The sequence below is a fragment of the Suricata suricatta genome, chromosome 14 (genome assembly GCF_006229205.1).
Source record: "Suricata suricatta isolate VVHF042 chromosome 14, meerkat_22Aug2017_6uvM2_HiC, whole genome shotgun sequence".
In the NCBI taxonomy this organism is placed as follows: Eukaryota; Metazoa; Chordata; class Mammalia; order Carnivora; family Herpestidae; genus Suricata; species Suricata suricatta.
The window spans coordinates 27,210,473-27,226,474 of record NC_043713.1 but is presented as its reverse complement, the minus strand read 5'-3'; the positions used below and the strand labels follow the sequence as shown (position 1 = coordinate 27,226,474).

Sequence of the window (16,002 nt, the reverse complement as noted above, 5' to 3'; positions counted from 1 at the left end):
AGCCAAGACAATCGAGTATAACCTGGGCTTCCAAGAACCTCACCGTCCTGTGAATGTGACAGCCAAGAACACACAACTGACACTTGGCAAGAGTCCATGAAGGCAGGTATAAAATGCCAGGTGCGCACAGGGCCCAGAGCCCTCCTGCCTGGGGCACAGGGTCATGTGCGATCCGAGGGAAGTGGCCTCACTTAAAAGGTGTCTGATATGCGAGCACTGCAAAATTATTTTCCAGAGCCTTTTGCTTATCTTCATAACAATATGAAAAAGAAATGGAGAATATCCCTCCAAACTATCTGCCATTATTCTATAGACTGAGTTTTCAAGGGCTGCTACAGGGTCTATATATTTCTTTCTGAGAGCCATGCCTGCACTGGGGAAACTGTCAATGAAGAACGCATGCAGAGATGAGTGACTCTGGTTCCTGGCCAGTGTTACTGTTGTTTTCTTTTCCCCCCACCACATCAATAGAACACTTATTTCCAGAATATTTGATAGATGTGTTCATGATACTCTTGAAATCTTCTTTATGCATTATGAAAGTCCTGAGAATCTGATCCAAAAGCAGCAGTAAACTGCTATCCCCTTTGCTTTAAGTAGTTTCACAGCCTTGGGAAATTTATTACTTTATCTGCATTCTTCTTGGTGGCAATGTTCCCACTTTTCACTGTCAACTGTTGTCCAGCACAGCCAGAAGGGCCACTGCCCTCCAGGTGCCCTGCAGCCCAGCACCCCAGTAATACCCATGTGAGATCCAGAGCCAACCCTGGGTCAGGTTGTATTTGGTGACTCCTCCCCAGCTCACCCTAAATAAAGACCAAAATAAGTTGTCAAGAGAAGGGAAGATACTTCTTGTCTTTGCTTTTTGTGACTGAGACATTAACTCTAGGAACACATAGTAATATGGGCCCTACCCTACTTTTCTGGGACCTAAGCAGGTGGCAGGATCTGGGATGCTAAAAGTGAAGGCCCAGGGCATGGAAGGTGAGCCAGACCTCAAATTGGGTGTCAGGAGAGCTGGGAGCAACTCTACACTGTGCTATGATTAATGAATGGTGTGGACTAGGTGAGTTGATATTTCTGGACACAGCAGGTAGACTGTGATCTTGTAGCTCCATGCAATTCTCAGTCTAGGAGGCTAAGGGAAAATATTGCTCTACCCAGGGGGTGGCTGGGGTAGCTGACACCCCACATATAAGGAACGAGAAGCAATGGGCCACAGAAGTGCCCCTCCAGCCTGGCAGATGTGCATTTGGGCTCTGCGCTCTGGGAGAAGGCCCCACTTTGTCAGATGATGCACGATACCCCCTCAGTCCTTGCCCCTTGGCACAAAACCTGCCTGCACAGATATCCTAAGGCAGTCTGATGTTTCCAGTTTGTCTGAAGCATGGGATGGTGGGGGGGGTGTTCTCCACATAGGGAGTTATGGCCCAATTCTGCCCCACAGAGAGGATGCTGAAACAGTTTCTTCCCTACCCTGAACCTAGAGGAAATGGGCATGGTTGCAAGTTTTACCTTTAAATCTGAGAGTATAGACAAAACCCCTCTCCTTGCTCATACATGTCCCACATACTCTCTGGTTATTGGTCTTGCTCTATTCTGAGCTTTGCGAAAGACATTTTCATGTAAGCCATGTGATCTAGACCAGTTTCTCAACTTCAGTGTGCATGCAAGTTAGCTGGGGATCTGGTTAAAAAGAGATTCCAATTCAGTCAGTCTGAGATGGGACCATTTGATGTCCGTGGAGCTGGCCCACGAGCCAAACTCTGATCAGCAAAGATGCAGAGAAAAGGGAGGGGTGAGAATCACATGGCTCACTGTTTGTAGGTGAACTTCAGAAACCATTCTGAGTTTTCCAGCTTATGCAGATAACAATGCCCAAGTGCTATTCCCAACCCCTCCTCTAGTAGCCACTAGGTCATCTAACTCTAGAGTCCACTGGAGCCGCAAGCAGAAAGTGTTAAGGGGTGCCTAAGTGGCTCAGATGGCTAAGCATCTGACTTCGGCTCAGGTCCAGGTCCTGTGGTTTGTGGGTTTGAGCCCTGCGTCTGGCTCTGTGGTGGCAGCTTAAAGCCTAGAGCCTGCTTCAGATTCTGTGTCTCCCTCTGTCTCTCTCCCCCTCCCCCATCAGCACTCTGTCTCTCTCTCTCTCAAAAAATAAACATTAAACTGCATACCTTGGGGACCGCCAAATACTCCAGCTGATCAATGTGGGGTGGGCACAGGAGCGTGCATTCCAATAAGCCACCAGGGTGACCTGATGCTGTCAATTCTCAGACCTAGCTTTGAGAAACCTTGTCCCAAGTGAGGAGAGTGCTATGCTCCCCCATGTGTGGAAATTTGAAATAATAAAGCTCAGCTGTGGGTTTAATATAGCTGATCATAGCCCCAGACCCTTACCTCCCCATAGACTGGTGCTTGTCAAACTTTAATGTACACAGGAACACCAGGGGAATCTTGTTGACAAACAGACTCTGATTCTCACAGTCCAGTGGAACCTGAGAGTCTGCATTTATAACACGCTCCCCGATGAGTTTGGTGCTGCTGATTTTGAGTAAGGACCACATTTTGAGTAGGAAGAACCTAGATCAGGGCTTCTCAATCCAAGCTGCGCTTTGGAGCCATCTTTTAAATACAATGGGCATTTTAAAGCTTTAGTTTTTTAGTTTGTCCAGGATAAAGCTCAGGCATTTTTGAAGGCACCCAGGAAGTCCCAAAGGGACTCCCACGCACCCCCTGCCACAGATGGAGGGCAGGGCACTGGCTGGAGCACAGGAACAGCAGCCAGCTCGGGCACCTTCCACGCTGGCCAAGGCCCGGCTAGGGAGCTCTTAGAGTACTTCCTTGCTGGAGAAATGATGCGGGCCGGCTCTTGTCATGCATATGTGTCTGTGATCTGGCTTCTGCGGGGAAAGGAAGTGGATGTTCTAGCGGGAGGAATGGAGAAGGTGCTCCATGCAGACACCGATGTGATTACTGCTGCAGCTTCAGAGCACACCGCTCCTGCCTGTCCAGCTTCTGCACCTGATTTTCCCCGCACTGCCTGTCTGGCCCTCTCTGGGTGCAGGCCAGGGCAGACACTGACTGACCTGTCTTATTTTGCCCCTGGCCAGGTGGCGGTGGGGAGCAGCCAGCCACAACAAGCCCAAAGGCCGATGAGGGCTCGGAGGCCGTGCCCCCCAAGCCCAGGAGCGTGTTCCACATCGAGTGGTCATCCATTCGGAGGAGGAGCAAAGGTGTGCACTGCCTCCCCCTTGCTCTTGGGTCCTAAATTTATTCATCTCTAGAATGGGGACAATGGCAGGACTACTTCCTAAGGTAGTAGGAAGAGCCACAAGGGCCAGGCTCATTCTTATCACACCAACCTCTGGCCACAGCCATGACCCAGTGTCCATACCCTCCCAGGAACAGGGGGATGCTGGAACTGGGACAAGCAGCCTACTCTATGCTTGTCCCAGGCCATGACTGCATATTGGAATCACCTGCATCCCATCCCTGGCAACGCTAATCTAATTTGTCTGGGGGTTAGCCTGGGTGGGCATAGGATCTTTCAAGGCTCCCCATAAGATTCTAATTTCTGCCAAGCCACCAACCACTGATGGAGCTATAAGACTAGAAGTGAAAATTTTCATCTACAGCAGCAATCTAGATATCAAGGCCAAGGAAACAGATGGAGAGCCACGGAGGGGAGGGGGCTCCCAAAGGCCAAGAGGGGAAGGTCCATAGGGCACCCAAAACTGAGCAGGTGGGGAAGCCAGGGAGGAGTCAGGGGAAGGGCGGGGGGGTACAAGGAGTCGTCCCCAATCAGATGCAAAAGCAGCCATGTGAAGAGCCAGAGAAGAAGGGCAATCTAATTTTGCCCCTTAAATGTCAGGGAACGGAACCAAGTGACCCAGAGTCACACAGCTGGCAAGGAACACAGTGGGAGAGGACCCTTTTGTGTCCTTTTTATAAACCACATGCCTCCCAGAAGGTGCATTAGTGACATTCTTGCACCTGTTCATATAGGCCTCATTGTTTCTCACCAGAAGTGGCCATCCCAGACAAACAGGCCTGGGGTGGTGTGGGGAAACATCATACAAGGTGGGGATGGCACTGAGATAGTTCGAGGACCCTCTAGCCCTGGGGTTTGTATTTGACAGGTGCCACTGACGTGTCAAGGAAGATTGTGTGGCTTTCTTCAAAAGGTTAACAATCCCCCTCCAAACATCCTGTCACCGTGGTTGGGGTCCGTGGAGGTGGGAGGCACTAGCAGAGAGTGCAAAGGGACCTGAGACATGGATTTCATGGGAATTGCTCAACGGCAGACAGAGGGGGGCTTCACACACAAGCAGTAGGTCCATCAGGATGCCACGCACCTGGCCTCAATGTCTAGGGGAATCTTCTTTGCTCCCACTCTTTCAAAGATTCCAAAATTAATTTGTTTCTCCTGCACAGTGTAACTTCCCAACCACACTGGTATTTGTGACCCTTGCACCTTCAAAAATAGGCACATGATGCCATTGATGCATCCTTTTAGCACTTAGGTTCCCTGAAAGCTCATGAATGCAGGGGAAATGGTCACTTCAGTCTGAAAATATAGGCTTTTCAGAGCCCAGCCTGCCATCCTCACACTTGACCACAAGAGGGAACCAAAGCACGAAGACCGAAACTTCAAGAGCCTTCTTTTAGGATGCAGAAAACCCTACTGAAATTGGTCATCTTAAAAAAAACAAAACTATCTGGTAATAATTAAAACTATGTTTACAGCCACTTTATAAGAGTTTTATAGAAATACAATAACATGCCAAAATCTGTTTCAAGTAATGACGTGGACGTCACTTGTCTTAATCCAACCAACGATTGCTGCTAAAATATCTAAAATTCCAGATATACATCCGAAAAAGAGACCAGAAAGAGTCATAGTTAAATTCAAACCCAGACCTCACATGGCTTTGGGAGAAATAGCATCCAAGTTTTCCTTTCTTTGTACACCTACAAGTTCATGTTATATAGAAGGAGCCCTAGATTTGGGGACCATGGCCAAGGCGCTGTTTTCTCATCTAAAAATTAGAGGGGTTGAGCTAAATCAAAGGCTCTCGACTAAAGGTCAATTGAGTCTCTGAAAGCCCTATATTCCTGTAAAGTGTCCTATTTACATGGGATGTACATTTTTTACCTAAAGTGAGAGGCCAAATGGGTTCTTGACCAATAAAAATGAAAAGGAGCCTTCCAGCTGCAGGATGCCACAGTCCTGGGCTTCCTCAGGTGGAACAGGGAACACTGAATCCTCCATCTCAACTGTAAGAATTTGCTTCTAACGTGCCAGGGTAGAGGTGCCCTAACTGATGATGTGCTTTCTTTCAACTCCAGTGTTTGGAAAAGGTGAACACCAGGAGAGGCAAACCAAAGACCCTTTTCCCTACCAGTACCGGAAGCCCACAGTGGAGTTGCTGGTGAGTAAAGAGTGGCCTGAATCGGTCAGGGTCCTACAGACACGGAACCTGCAGCAGATTAGGGAGCGATGTCCGGAAAAGATGTCTCTTGAATTCATATTTCCAGAAACATAATTACCTGGGATAAAAATGTCTGTTTTTCATAGTCTACTTTATAAAATTTCATATCCCTTTTGTCTGAACTAATTATCTGTCTTCCTCTAAATCTGGCATTCAAGCGTTTAGGAAACTGATACCAATTTTCAAAAACGGAATCTTTATATGTTTAATTTTATGGACAGTTAAATTTTAAAGACAAGACATGCCGGGGATGGGGGTGGACTACTCTCCTGGAAAGAGCATGGTATGGTAGAAGTAATGGTTTAAATACAGAGTCTAAAGATCTGTGGTTAAATATCAATTCTGCTGTTTGACCTTGACCTTTGCCAATGAGAACTTTCCATCCACACCCTAGCCCTCATCCACAGAATAAGGACAAATACAGTGTCCTGGTGTCCTGCAAGATTGTTGGCCATATTAAATGAGGTAACATGTCAAACAGACAAAAGGTGCTCTAGTCTACAGAAATACAGAGATGATTAAACAGCAATTTCTCTAAATAGTAAATGAAAACATTAACTTGGCCCCAGCGCGAGCACAAATGTCACTTCTCAGGGTGAGAGGCACAGGATGTGGGAGTGTCTTTCTGTCTCTTGGACAGGATCTGGACACCATGGAGGAGAGCGCGGAGATAAAGGTGGAAGGGAACATTTCCAAGACTTCCTGGATTCAGAGTCACATGGCTGCCAGCGGGAAGAGGGTCAGCAGGGCCCTCAGCTACATCACAGGGGAGATGAAGGAGTGCGGCGAGGGGCTTAAAGGTAAAGGTCCTGAGAGCGAAGCCCTTGACCCTACCCCTCGTGTCACTTCCAGCCGTCCCCAGAAGGCACAATGCCTCAGTTCCCAATAGACTAAACTGAGTGCCATTTCAGACTTTTATTTTTTATTTTTTTTAAATAGTTTATTGTCAAATTGGTTTCCATATCATTTCAGTCTTTTAGAAGGGACAGGGGTTTTGCTGGCAGGACAGACACGCAGTCTCTTGGGATATAAATATAATACATGTCAGTGTGTGAGCTCTCATTTCTGAACATTAGCTGTTGTGCTCTGACAAATGTCCCATCTGGGTGTTGCAGGTGGGCATTCAGGCATGAGATTCTAGAGTTGGCATTCTAAAAAGTGCCCACCCTGTGAATGACTCTTGAAAGAATTATATCTACTATTTGGATAAGTTCTTTCTAAGAATCTTCCCAGAGCTCAGGCCATGGCTTTGATGCCCTCTCTGCAGCAAGAGAATTTTCTTTTTGGATGTATCTTCTTGAAAATTCATGCCGCTCTCACAGGGGCACAGATAGCTCAGGGTACTTTATCCCCACTGCTTGACAAACAACCTAAAGACCACAACCAGCTGGCTATGGGTCTGAAGAGGTTTGTGGGAAGTCAAACACCCTCTTGGGTTCTTGGTTCACCCTCTTCTGGGGCAGGTGACAGCAGGGGCTGGTGCCCTGTGAACCCACTTTGGACATGGAGTTTCCCCCACCTTCCACCCACCCACTGGAGTCTCCCCCCAGGGCCAGCATGCCTGAGCGTTGACTGACTCTCTGCCCTGGTCCCATTTTAGACAAATCCCCAGTGTTCCAGTTCCTTGACTGGGTCCTCCGGGGCACGTCGCAGGTGATGTTTGTGAACAACCCCCTCAGCGGCATCCTCATCGTCCTTGGCCTCTTCATCCAGAACCCCTGGTGGGCCATCTCGGGCTGCTTGGGCACTGTGGTGTCCACTTTGACAGCCCTCATCCTGAGCCAGGACAGGTAAGTTCCAAGAGACCCAGGGTCCGAGCATGAGGCCAGAGGTCACTTCCTGTGGGGACCGTTCGACACCTTCCCATCTCCACACTGCTGGCCCCTAAGCTCAGAAACTCCTGAGAATAAGGACACTAATAACTAAAAACAACCATTCCCTGATTGTCTGGTAACATCTACACACTGTCCAGGGGAATGCAGAGGGTTGATGTCTTCCCTTCGCATTCCCAGAAGGGCCATCTGCTTGAAGCTGTGTATGCAATCAGGCCCCAGCTGAGGGAAACCAGAGTCAGAAGGAAAACTAAGAAGGCAGAGGCCATCCTGAGCCCTGGGGAGCCCCCCTTCACCAGCCTCCCTGCATTTCCACAGGTCTGCCATAGCAGCAGGACTTCACGGCTACAACGGGGTGCTGGTGGGGCTGCTGATGGCCGTCTTCTCAGACAAGGGCAACTATTACTGGTGGCTTCTGCTCCCTGTCATCATTATGTCCATGTCTTGGTAAGTTTGCTCCTGAGGCTCTGGGTGTGATCAAGGGCTACCAACCTTTTAATCCCAGCTCCCTAGCTGTCTGTTGAAATTCAATTTTAAGGTGGCATTGATTTAGCTTGCACAAAAACGTCCACTGGAAAAAACTGCTAATGTTATACAGTGACAGTACTGTGCTTGGTGATCTGTGGACACTCACATTTCCTGCCATTCTTTACTCTTTTTTTCTTTTAACTTATTTTTTGAGAGAGAGGGTGAGCTGGGGAGGGGCAGAGAGAGAGGGAGAGAAAGAGAATCCCAAGCAGGCCCCACGATGTCAGCACAGAGCCTGATGTGGGGCTGGAACTCACAGACTGTGAGATCATGACCTGAGCCAAAATCCAAGAGTCAGACACTTAACCTACTCAGCCACCCAGGAGTCCTTCTTTATTCTTTTTTTAAGACCTAGAAGGGTTTCTGGTCCTTCTCAACCAGAGTCAGAGAAAGGTGAAGAGCCACCCACAGCTTCCAGTCAGTTTCTGGAAACCTTCCCATTCCTCCTGCTTCCCCCCATCCAGCTTTTCCCCATCCTTGGAACCCCCTGACCGGACTGAGACAACCTCCTAGTGTGGACAGAGCCCTCAGAGGACCCGGGCTCAGCTCCCCTTCACCTCCAGAAATCATAGGACACGCTGGCTGGAGGCTTGGTACTCTTAGCTGCTCAACAAACATTTGCTGAATGAATGAATGAGATTCCCCTCCCTGGTCACTCCCCCAGCTTGTCCTCTCTCCTCGTGCCTGAGCATGGGGCTATATGACTCATCAAGGAAGTCCTGTGACTAAAGAGTCTTCCCTCTTTGTGGAATGGAGCTGGGCGTCTGCCCCATCACTGTATCAGACCCAGGGAGGAGGCCAGGGGGAGACCTGCTCAGTGCCAGTCAGGCTCGGAGAACGTACCCAGCAAGCTCCTTTCCTCAGGGAAGTCCAGGGAACCCCTAACCCTGCTCAGTCTAGTGTCAGGGCTGGAGCTTTTTGAACAGTTTCTTGTGCTTCTGTCACAGCCCCATCCTCTCCAGTGCCCTGGGGACCATCTTCAGCAAGTGGGACCTCCCCGTCTTCACGCTGCCCTTCAACATTGCTGTGACCCTGTACCTGGCAGCCACCGGCCACTACAACCTCTTCTTCCCCACAACGCTGCTGCAGCCTCCATCCTCCGTGCCCAACATCACATGGTCAGAGGTCCAAGTGCCCTTGGTAGGTATCATGGAAGGCGAGACGGCAGCATCCGTCCAAACGTGATGTTGAAGCAGCCTGTACTGACCCTGCACGTCAGAAGCAGCCACAAGTAATGACTATTAATCATACAACGGGAGGACGTGCAGCACCTCATTAGCCACCGTCCTTTCCTTTCTCTTTCTAGGAGCTAACAGGACTGTCTCTGGTCCCACACTGTCATGGCCCAGAGGAAAAACCTGAGGCCTGACTGAGGTCACACAGCTAATTAGTGAAGAGCAAAGTCAAGATTAGCACTCTGGCCTCCTGACTGCTAGAAATGGGTTCTTTCCTTTTTCCTTTTTGAAAAAGTCTTTTTGATGCTTTCATCCAATTTTCATCCAGCTTACACTGTCTATTTCCTTCCATCAATCTCACTGAACCATTAAAGGCAAACATGTACCACAACCACCTGTGAGCTAAAGTCTCCAGAATTGATCCCATTGGCTTTCCGAGGCGTGGTCACACCATAAGTGCAGGTGTTGCTCCATTAAGAAACATCTATATGTCAGAACTTTTAGTGTTTTTTATAAGTATTTTGTATGTAATGCTGGTGTCTGCCAAAATAATTAATAAGACATTTTCTCTGAAGGTCTCCTGCTTTGGATTACCCTAAACTACAATGACTTTGTTATTGGCAATTCATCATCTGACTACAAAACCACTTGGGCTTGTTGAAGGATGTTTCAGAAATAATGATGCCTAGTTTCATTTACCATTTCATCGTATACAACAGCACAGCATGGTAGAAAGGACCGTGCATTTACACTAAGATGCATTACTTAGTAAGAGAAATATTTGTGTTAGTGTTAGCTTCATGCTTGTTGATTTGTAATGTTTATTTATTTTTGAGAGAGAGAAGGAGAGGGAGAGAGAGAAATTGCAAGCAGGGGAGGGGCAGAGAGAGGGAGACACAGAATCTGAAGCAGGCGCTGGGCTCCGAGCTGTCAGCACAGAGCCCGACGCGGGGCTCGAACCCACGAACCGTGAGATCATGACCCGAGCCTAAGTCGGAAGCTTAACCTGCTGGAGCCACCCAGCACCCCCATCCTTGTTGATCTGTGTGTGTACGTGTGTGAGAGAAAGAGGACCCTCATGAGCCAGAGGTGAGAAAAGTTGGCAATTCACTCCGTAGGCTTCCCTTTCATGGTATTTATCCCAGCAATATCTTCTGAAGGAACAATGGCTCTAACACATTGGCTTTGGGGAGCTGATGTTAGGAAAGGCAAGTTTAAGACATTTTGCATTCTCCAGGCCATATTTTCACTGGGAAGATATCTAAGAATTTTGCAGAAATGATAAACAACTAAGAAATCCTGTTCAAATATTTTAGCACCCCCAAGTTCCAGGAAAGAAAAATTCAATTTTGGTGGTTGTCATTTTAAGAAGTAACTTTCTAGGGGCACCTGGGTGGCTCAGTCAGTTAAGCATCCGACTTTTGCTCAGGTCGTGATCTCACAGTTTGTGAGTTCAAGCTCCATGTCAGGCTTTGTGCTGACCTCTCAGAGCCTGGAGCCTGCTTCAGATTCTGTGTCTCCCTCTCTATCTGCCTTTCTTCTGCTCATGCTCCATCTCCCTCTCTCTCAAAAATAAATAAACATTAAAAAATTGTTTTTATAAAAGAAGTAACTTTTTAGCCAATTAAATGGTTTATAATAAGGACTAATATGTTTTATCTTTTTGACCATTCGTGAGAGCCTTGAGTGTTGGGGAAACAAGTAAATGTCCGAGAAAGGGTCTAAAACTGCCAACAGGGTTGAAGCCCCATGAGTTCCTCAGTTCCTTGGCCACTGGAAGGCCCCCTGGAGGGTGTCACCAGTTCAGGACTGAACTGCCCAGCACCACTGCCTCTGTATGAAACTCTTGCCCCTGCCCACCCTGACCCACATGTTAATGCCAGAGCCCTCACCCTGTTCTCTGCTCCTGGGATAATAGAAGAGGGAGTCTGGAGAGTTAGCCCACTAGGCCAACCCACAGGCCCCTCAGAGTCCCCCCCGCCAAGGGCATTAGCTTAGAGAAAAGTTGCCCCCTCCTAATATACGACACCCTTGCCCCAGGGCTCAGCTTCTCCTCAGCTCACGGCCTGAGGGGTGAGACATACCCCAGGGTACCCCACATGGCCCAGAGCCCCCTCCTCAAGCACTTTCCTAGCTCAAGGGCCTTTGGCCAACCTTCCAAACCATAGAACCCAATTCCAGTTTCTGGGGAAGGCTGCATGCCCAGGATCCTGTTCTGGGACTCCAGAACACACATCCAAGTGCCCACAAGGCAGTGGACCCCGGCCTCATCAAACCCTTCACCTTTGCAGACAGGCCCCGCTCCCCCCGGGATACAAGGAGGCCTGGTGCAAGCAGGGACTCATCCCTGAGTCACCATTTACTTGGTTTATCAGCCAAACAGCCCATGCCATGATACTACCTTCTCAGGGATTCTTCTGTGGACACAGCCCAGTTGCTCACCCAGACCAAACTAAGGTGACCACAGCCCAGACACCTTATTCTTGGAAACACAAAGGACCACTCTTTCACATAATATTAGCCTTCTACTCATAATTTAGGGGGATTTTAATGTTAAAAGAGAGTTTTTAAAGCCCAACTTTGATATGATATCTCTTACTTTTCTAATGAATAATACCCTCGTTTGGAAAGTTTTCAGTGTCTCTTCCCTGAGGGGTTAGTGCCTTACACTCATGTTTCTAAAGAAAGGAAACTTAACACCCTAAACTCCTATTGTCCTAAGAACTCAAGAGTAAAACAGTAAGGCTTGTGTTCCTTTTAGAGTTAACCTGTTTGGATCAAGATATTTCAGAAACCTGTTGCAAAATGTTGACGTAGAGGGTTTGGCACCAAGCTTTTCCAGCCAAGGTTGAAGTTGTCTTTTCTGCTTCCATAACTGCATGTGATCCTTTGCACCTGCAGCTTCTGAGAGCCATCCCTGTTGGAGTCGGCCAGGTGTATGGCTGTGACAGCCCCTGGACTGGAGGCATCTTCCTCGTAGCTCTGTTCATATCTTCACCTCTCATTTGCTTGCACGCTGCGATCGGCTCCACCATGGGGATGTTAGCAGGTTAGTGTCACTACTTCTGCCGTATTAATGGGCCATAAGGATGTTAGTGTCTGAGTTAGCTCCAAGAAAATGGTGGCATGTGTCTTGGATACCCATCCCCCTCCCCCGCTTACTCCTACAAACGTTCCCTCCTTCAGTTGTACCGTTTCCCTACTTTGGGTGCCAGTGCTCTCATGCTTTTCTGAGCAAAAGCTGCCCTCCTGAAAGGATTTGGTGTTAGTCATTTACGCCTTAGTATAAATTTAAAGTTTGGAGAGATTAGTTCCAGTCATGATTGTATTTTAAGTCTTATCTCGGGGAATGATACTCCACTAGAAAACATTAAGATATCAATGAAGGGGTGCCTGGGTGACTCAATCAGTCAAGTGTCCAACTCTTGATTTTGGCCCAGGTCATGATCCCAAGGTCGTGGGATAGAGCCTCATGTTCCACTCTCTGTTTAAGCCTGTTTAAGCCTCTCTCTCTCTCTCTCTCTCCCTCTCCCTCTCCCCACCCCCACCCCACACACTCATGCGCTTTCTTTCTCTCTCAAAAAAATATCAACGAAGAAGGAAAAGTCCTCTTTTTTGGCAGGAACTTCTCTGCACTGCTTTAACATGCTGCGGAGTCAATACTCAAAAGGCTCACATCTATCTATACTGGCATCACCACTAATACTCATGTGGCTCTATGGCCATTTGTTTCCTTTAGTTATTTTTTCACCAAATAAAATCGGAAGTTCTTTTTTATAAATGCCTCAGAGGATGATTGGCCTGGACTTTGAGAAGGGCGGTGGTTTTCAGGGAGGACAGGGGAGCCCCACAAGACCCACCCACTAAACTCAACACCGATGCCTGCCTTCTCTCACAGCCCTCACCATTGCAACGCCCTTGGACTCCATCTACTTCGGCCTGTGTGGCTTCAACAGCACGCTGGCCTGCATCGCCATCGGCGGCATGTTCTACGTCATCACCTGGCAGACCCACCTCCTGGCCGTCGCCTGCGGTAGGGCCACCACAACTCCCTTTGCACCTTCAGCGCCACCTGTGACTGTCCCTGTGGGGTAAAGCACACTGAAAATTCTGGGCATTCTCCAGAGATAAACAGAGGATTGTTTGCTTCACAGAAGCATTTTTACCCAAAACTGTTTTGAATGGTTGTTTAATGATTCACACAGAAAAAACTATTTTTATGGAACACGAAGTGTTCAGCCACACGAAGACAGAATTTTTAGACGGTGGCTGTTTGGTTGTTGTTCACAGGCTGTCTCCGTGATTGCTACTCTCCTGGCTGGTGACGGGAGCTAACCAACAGAGCATCACTTACTCAAATTAAACTTTATGTATAGAACTGGGTGATTTACATGAGATATAGTGATATAGTGATTTACGTTAAGCACCCAAATACTGATCATTAGGACCTTCAAATAATGCTTACGTTATGGGAATGCTGCAGGATATGGTCAGATGACTACGAGCCGGGCACTCAGTGACTCTCTAGTAGAGATTTGCTGTTGTTAATATCCTGGGGACAATTAAGATGCTTTCAGTTGAGAAACCGAAGGTGCAGAAGCAAAACCCAATTACGCTTGCCCGTTTTCACAGAGCATCACCTCTTACCGGCACGTGGCCCTCCCAGCAGCCAGCCTGGCCATGCCCCTGCAGGCAGAGCTGGGAAGACGAGAGAGTAGGTGTATCTGGTCTTCCTCAAGCTTACAGAATGCTGCTCCTCCCCGGAAACCCGCATTACCTTAATAACTCGCGGTGAAATATTCCAGCAGGGAGCTCTGGGATCCACTGGCCTTGGCTGTATAGTAAAATTTTCATGTATGGTTTATGCTGCTAAATGTTCCTTTGCTAGACTGCAAGGCGGTGGGACCCAAGAGAACCATAACCGCTCTATTCTGGCCCTTTTTTTTTTTTTTAACAAAGTTCATCTGCTGTCTTAGCTGTGCCAGCATTTGCCTGGAATTTAACACATTTCAAGGCTGTCAAGTAATAGAAACATAACTCAAGTTTTATTCTAATCTGAGAGATAGAATTTGTGGCGCAAAATGTCTGGGAAGATAACATGTAGACTAAGCTTGAGGCACCGGGAGTCACTGGACTGTTTCTTGGTTCTTTTCCCAGCACTGTTCGCGGCCTACCTGGGTGCTGCCCTGGCTAACGTGCTGTCTGTGGTGAGTCAGTGTGGGCTGAGAATGCGCCACAACCCCCTTCCCCCAGTTCTGTCAGCCCCCAAAGCCAGTAAAACCTGTCCTCTGGGAGCCCTTCCCCGACTCATCCCTCTCATCTCCAGTCACGCCGCCTGCCTCAGCCCTTCCCTGACTCATCCCTCTCATCTCCAGTCACACCACCTGCCTCAGCACCGGCTGGACAGAAAGAGCTGCGTCTCTCAAGGTTAAATGTCAGCCACTGGCCAATCAGACCCCATCGCCAGGGGGCCGGTGGAGCTCCTTATAGAAGGACATTGGAAGAGCATTCTCTTGTAACTCGAATTCCTCCCGCCGCATCATCATCCTCTAGAACTAGTTTTAAATCTTTTTATGATTTAACTTTCTTCTATGTTTATAGATCAACTGCCCAACTAGCTTATGGGCACATCTCCGTTTGCCCCTTGGCAACTAGGAGTTGAGGGGGTCATGAGGGAAATCACGGGGGAAGGCAGAGAGCCAAGATCCAGCAGTACCCGAGGGAAGCCAGAGGGGGCGGCCGTGCACACAGGCACCAGTTCAAGAACCCCTTCCTTGTCGGAGCCCTAGTGTGAGGTGGTGCCAGGAGGAGCCTCATGGCCCGCCCACGGCCAGCGGGGTTCAGCCCACTGTTGATGCCTTCCCCATTTGGATAAGCATTCAAGGGCACATTTTATAAAAGCAACCAGGAAAAGTCCCAGTCGTCCTGATGGTAGGGATGAAGGTGGGCATTCTACTCATACCTGCACAAGTCCCTTTCTTACCCTTAGTGAAATTGGGCAGGTTGAACTTAGCATAGGAAGGAATTTTCTAAGCAATAGAACCGGCCTTCCCTGATACCATCCTCTGTCCCCCAGTGGACTAGATCCTCCTCTGGGCTCCGGCAAATCGTGTTCATGCCTCTGCTGCGACAGGTGACGGACAGTGTGGTGACGAGCCTTGTACATATACTTCCTCTTCCAGCTTCAGTCCATGTGCTCCTGCAGAACAGGGGCCGGCCATATTCTAGTCTTTATCCCTCTTCCTATTACAATACCCAGCACATAATAAGTGCTCAATAAATGCTGAATGAGGGGCACCTGGTTGGCTCAGTCGGTTAAGCATCTGGCTTCAGCTCAGGTCATGATCTCACAGTTCGTGGGTTCGAGCCCCACATTGGGCTCTGTGCTGACCTCTAGCTCAGAGCCTGGAGGCTGCTTCAGATTCTGTATCTCCCTGTCTGACCCTCCCCTGCTCGCACTGTCTCCCTCTGTCTCAAAAATAAATAAAAAAGATGAAAAATGTTTTTTTTAAAAAAGAAATGCTGAATGAATAAAACACTAAGATAGCAAGCCCCCACCATGGGGAATCTAAGAGCTGGGCCTGAATGGTCAGCCATCAGTAGCACAGGTGGGTAACCAGGGCATGGAGCCAGTCTCTGCAGCTCCTGTGCACTTCAGGCTTTCCCGTCATTCTTGCACCCATCCTTCCACCTGACTGTCCCGCCAGTGGCTATGTGTCACCTGCGTTCCCTGGGCAAGATACTGGAAGTGATGCAAATAGGAGGCTTTTGTTTCTGATCACAGGCATTTATAGGATGACTGGCCCTTTTCTTCTGTGGGCAGAGAAGTTAGAGGTGATACCATTCTATTTAGACTTTTTTTTTTTTAACTCAAGTTTACTTTCAGTGCACCTACTATGTTCAGGACACTGTTCTGATCACTCTCAGGGATACAAAAATGTGCAGACTATTTACGCACTCAGAAGGAATGTC

The 16,002-nt window shown here is 48.4% G+C and overlaps 1 protein-coding gene and 1 long non-coding RNA gene across 2 annotated transcripts in view; one reads left to right on the top strand and one right to left on the bottom strand.

Moving 5' to 3' along the window:
• Nucleotides 1–16,002, bottom strand: part of LOC115277296 — a 50,541-nt gene that overhangs the window by 23,299 nt on the left and 11,240 nt on the right. The gene's annotated exons all lie outside the window — the stretch shown is intronic.
• The window catches only part of SLC14A2 (solute carrier family 14 member 2), a 53,930-nt gene that overhangs the window by 35,164 nt on the left and 2,764 nt on the right, over nt 1–16,002 (top strand). The window contains exons 10-18 of the mRNA XM_029921347.1: nt 3,114–3,236; nt 5,353–5,435; nt 6,136–6,295; nt 7,096–7,285; nt 7,646–7,774; nt 8,803–8,995; nt 11,932–12,079; nt 12,929–13,063; nt 14,188–14,237. Of these exons, the coding sequence (XP_029777207.1) occupies nt 3,114–3,236; nt 5,353–5,435; nt 6,136–6,295; nt 7,096–7,285; nt 7,646–7,774; nt 8,803–8,995; nt 11,932–12,079; nt 12,929–13,063; nt 14,188–14,237 (1,211 nt within the window). The remainder of the gene's footprint in view (nt 1–3,113; nt 3,237–5,352; nt 5,436–6,135; nt 6,296–7,095; nt 7,286–7,645; nt 7,775–8,802; nt 8,996–11,931; nt 12,080–12,928; nt 13,064–14,187; nt 14,238–16,002) is intronic.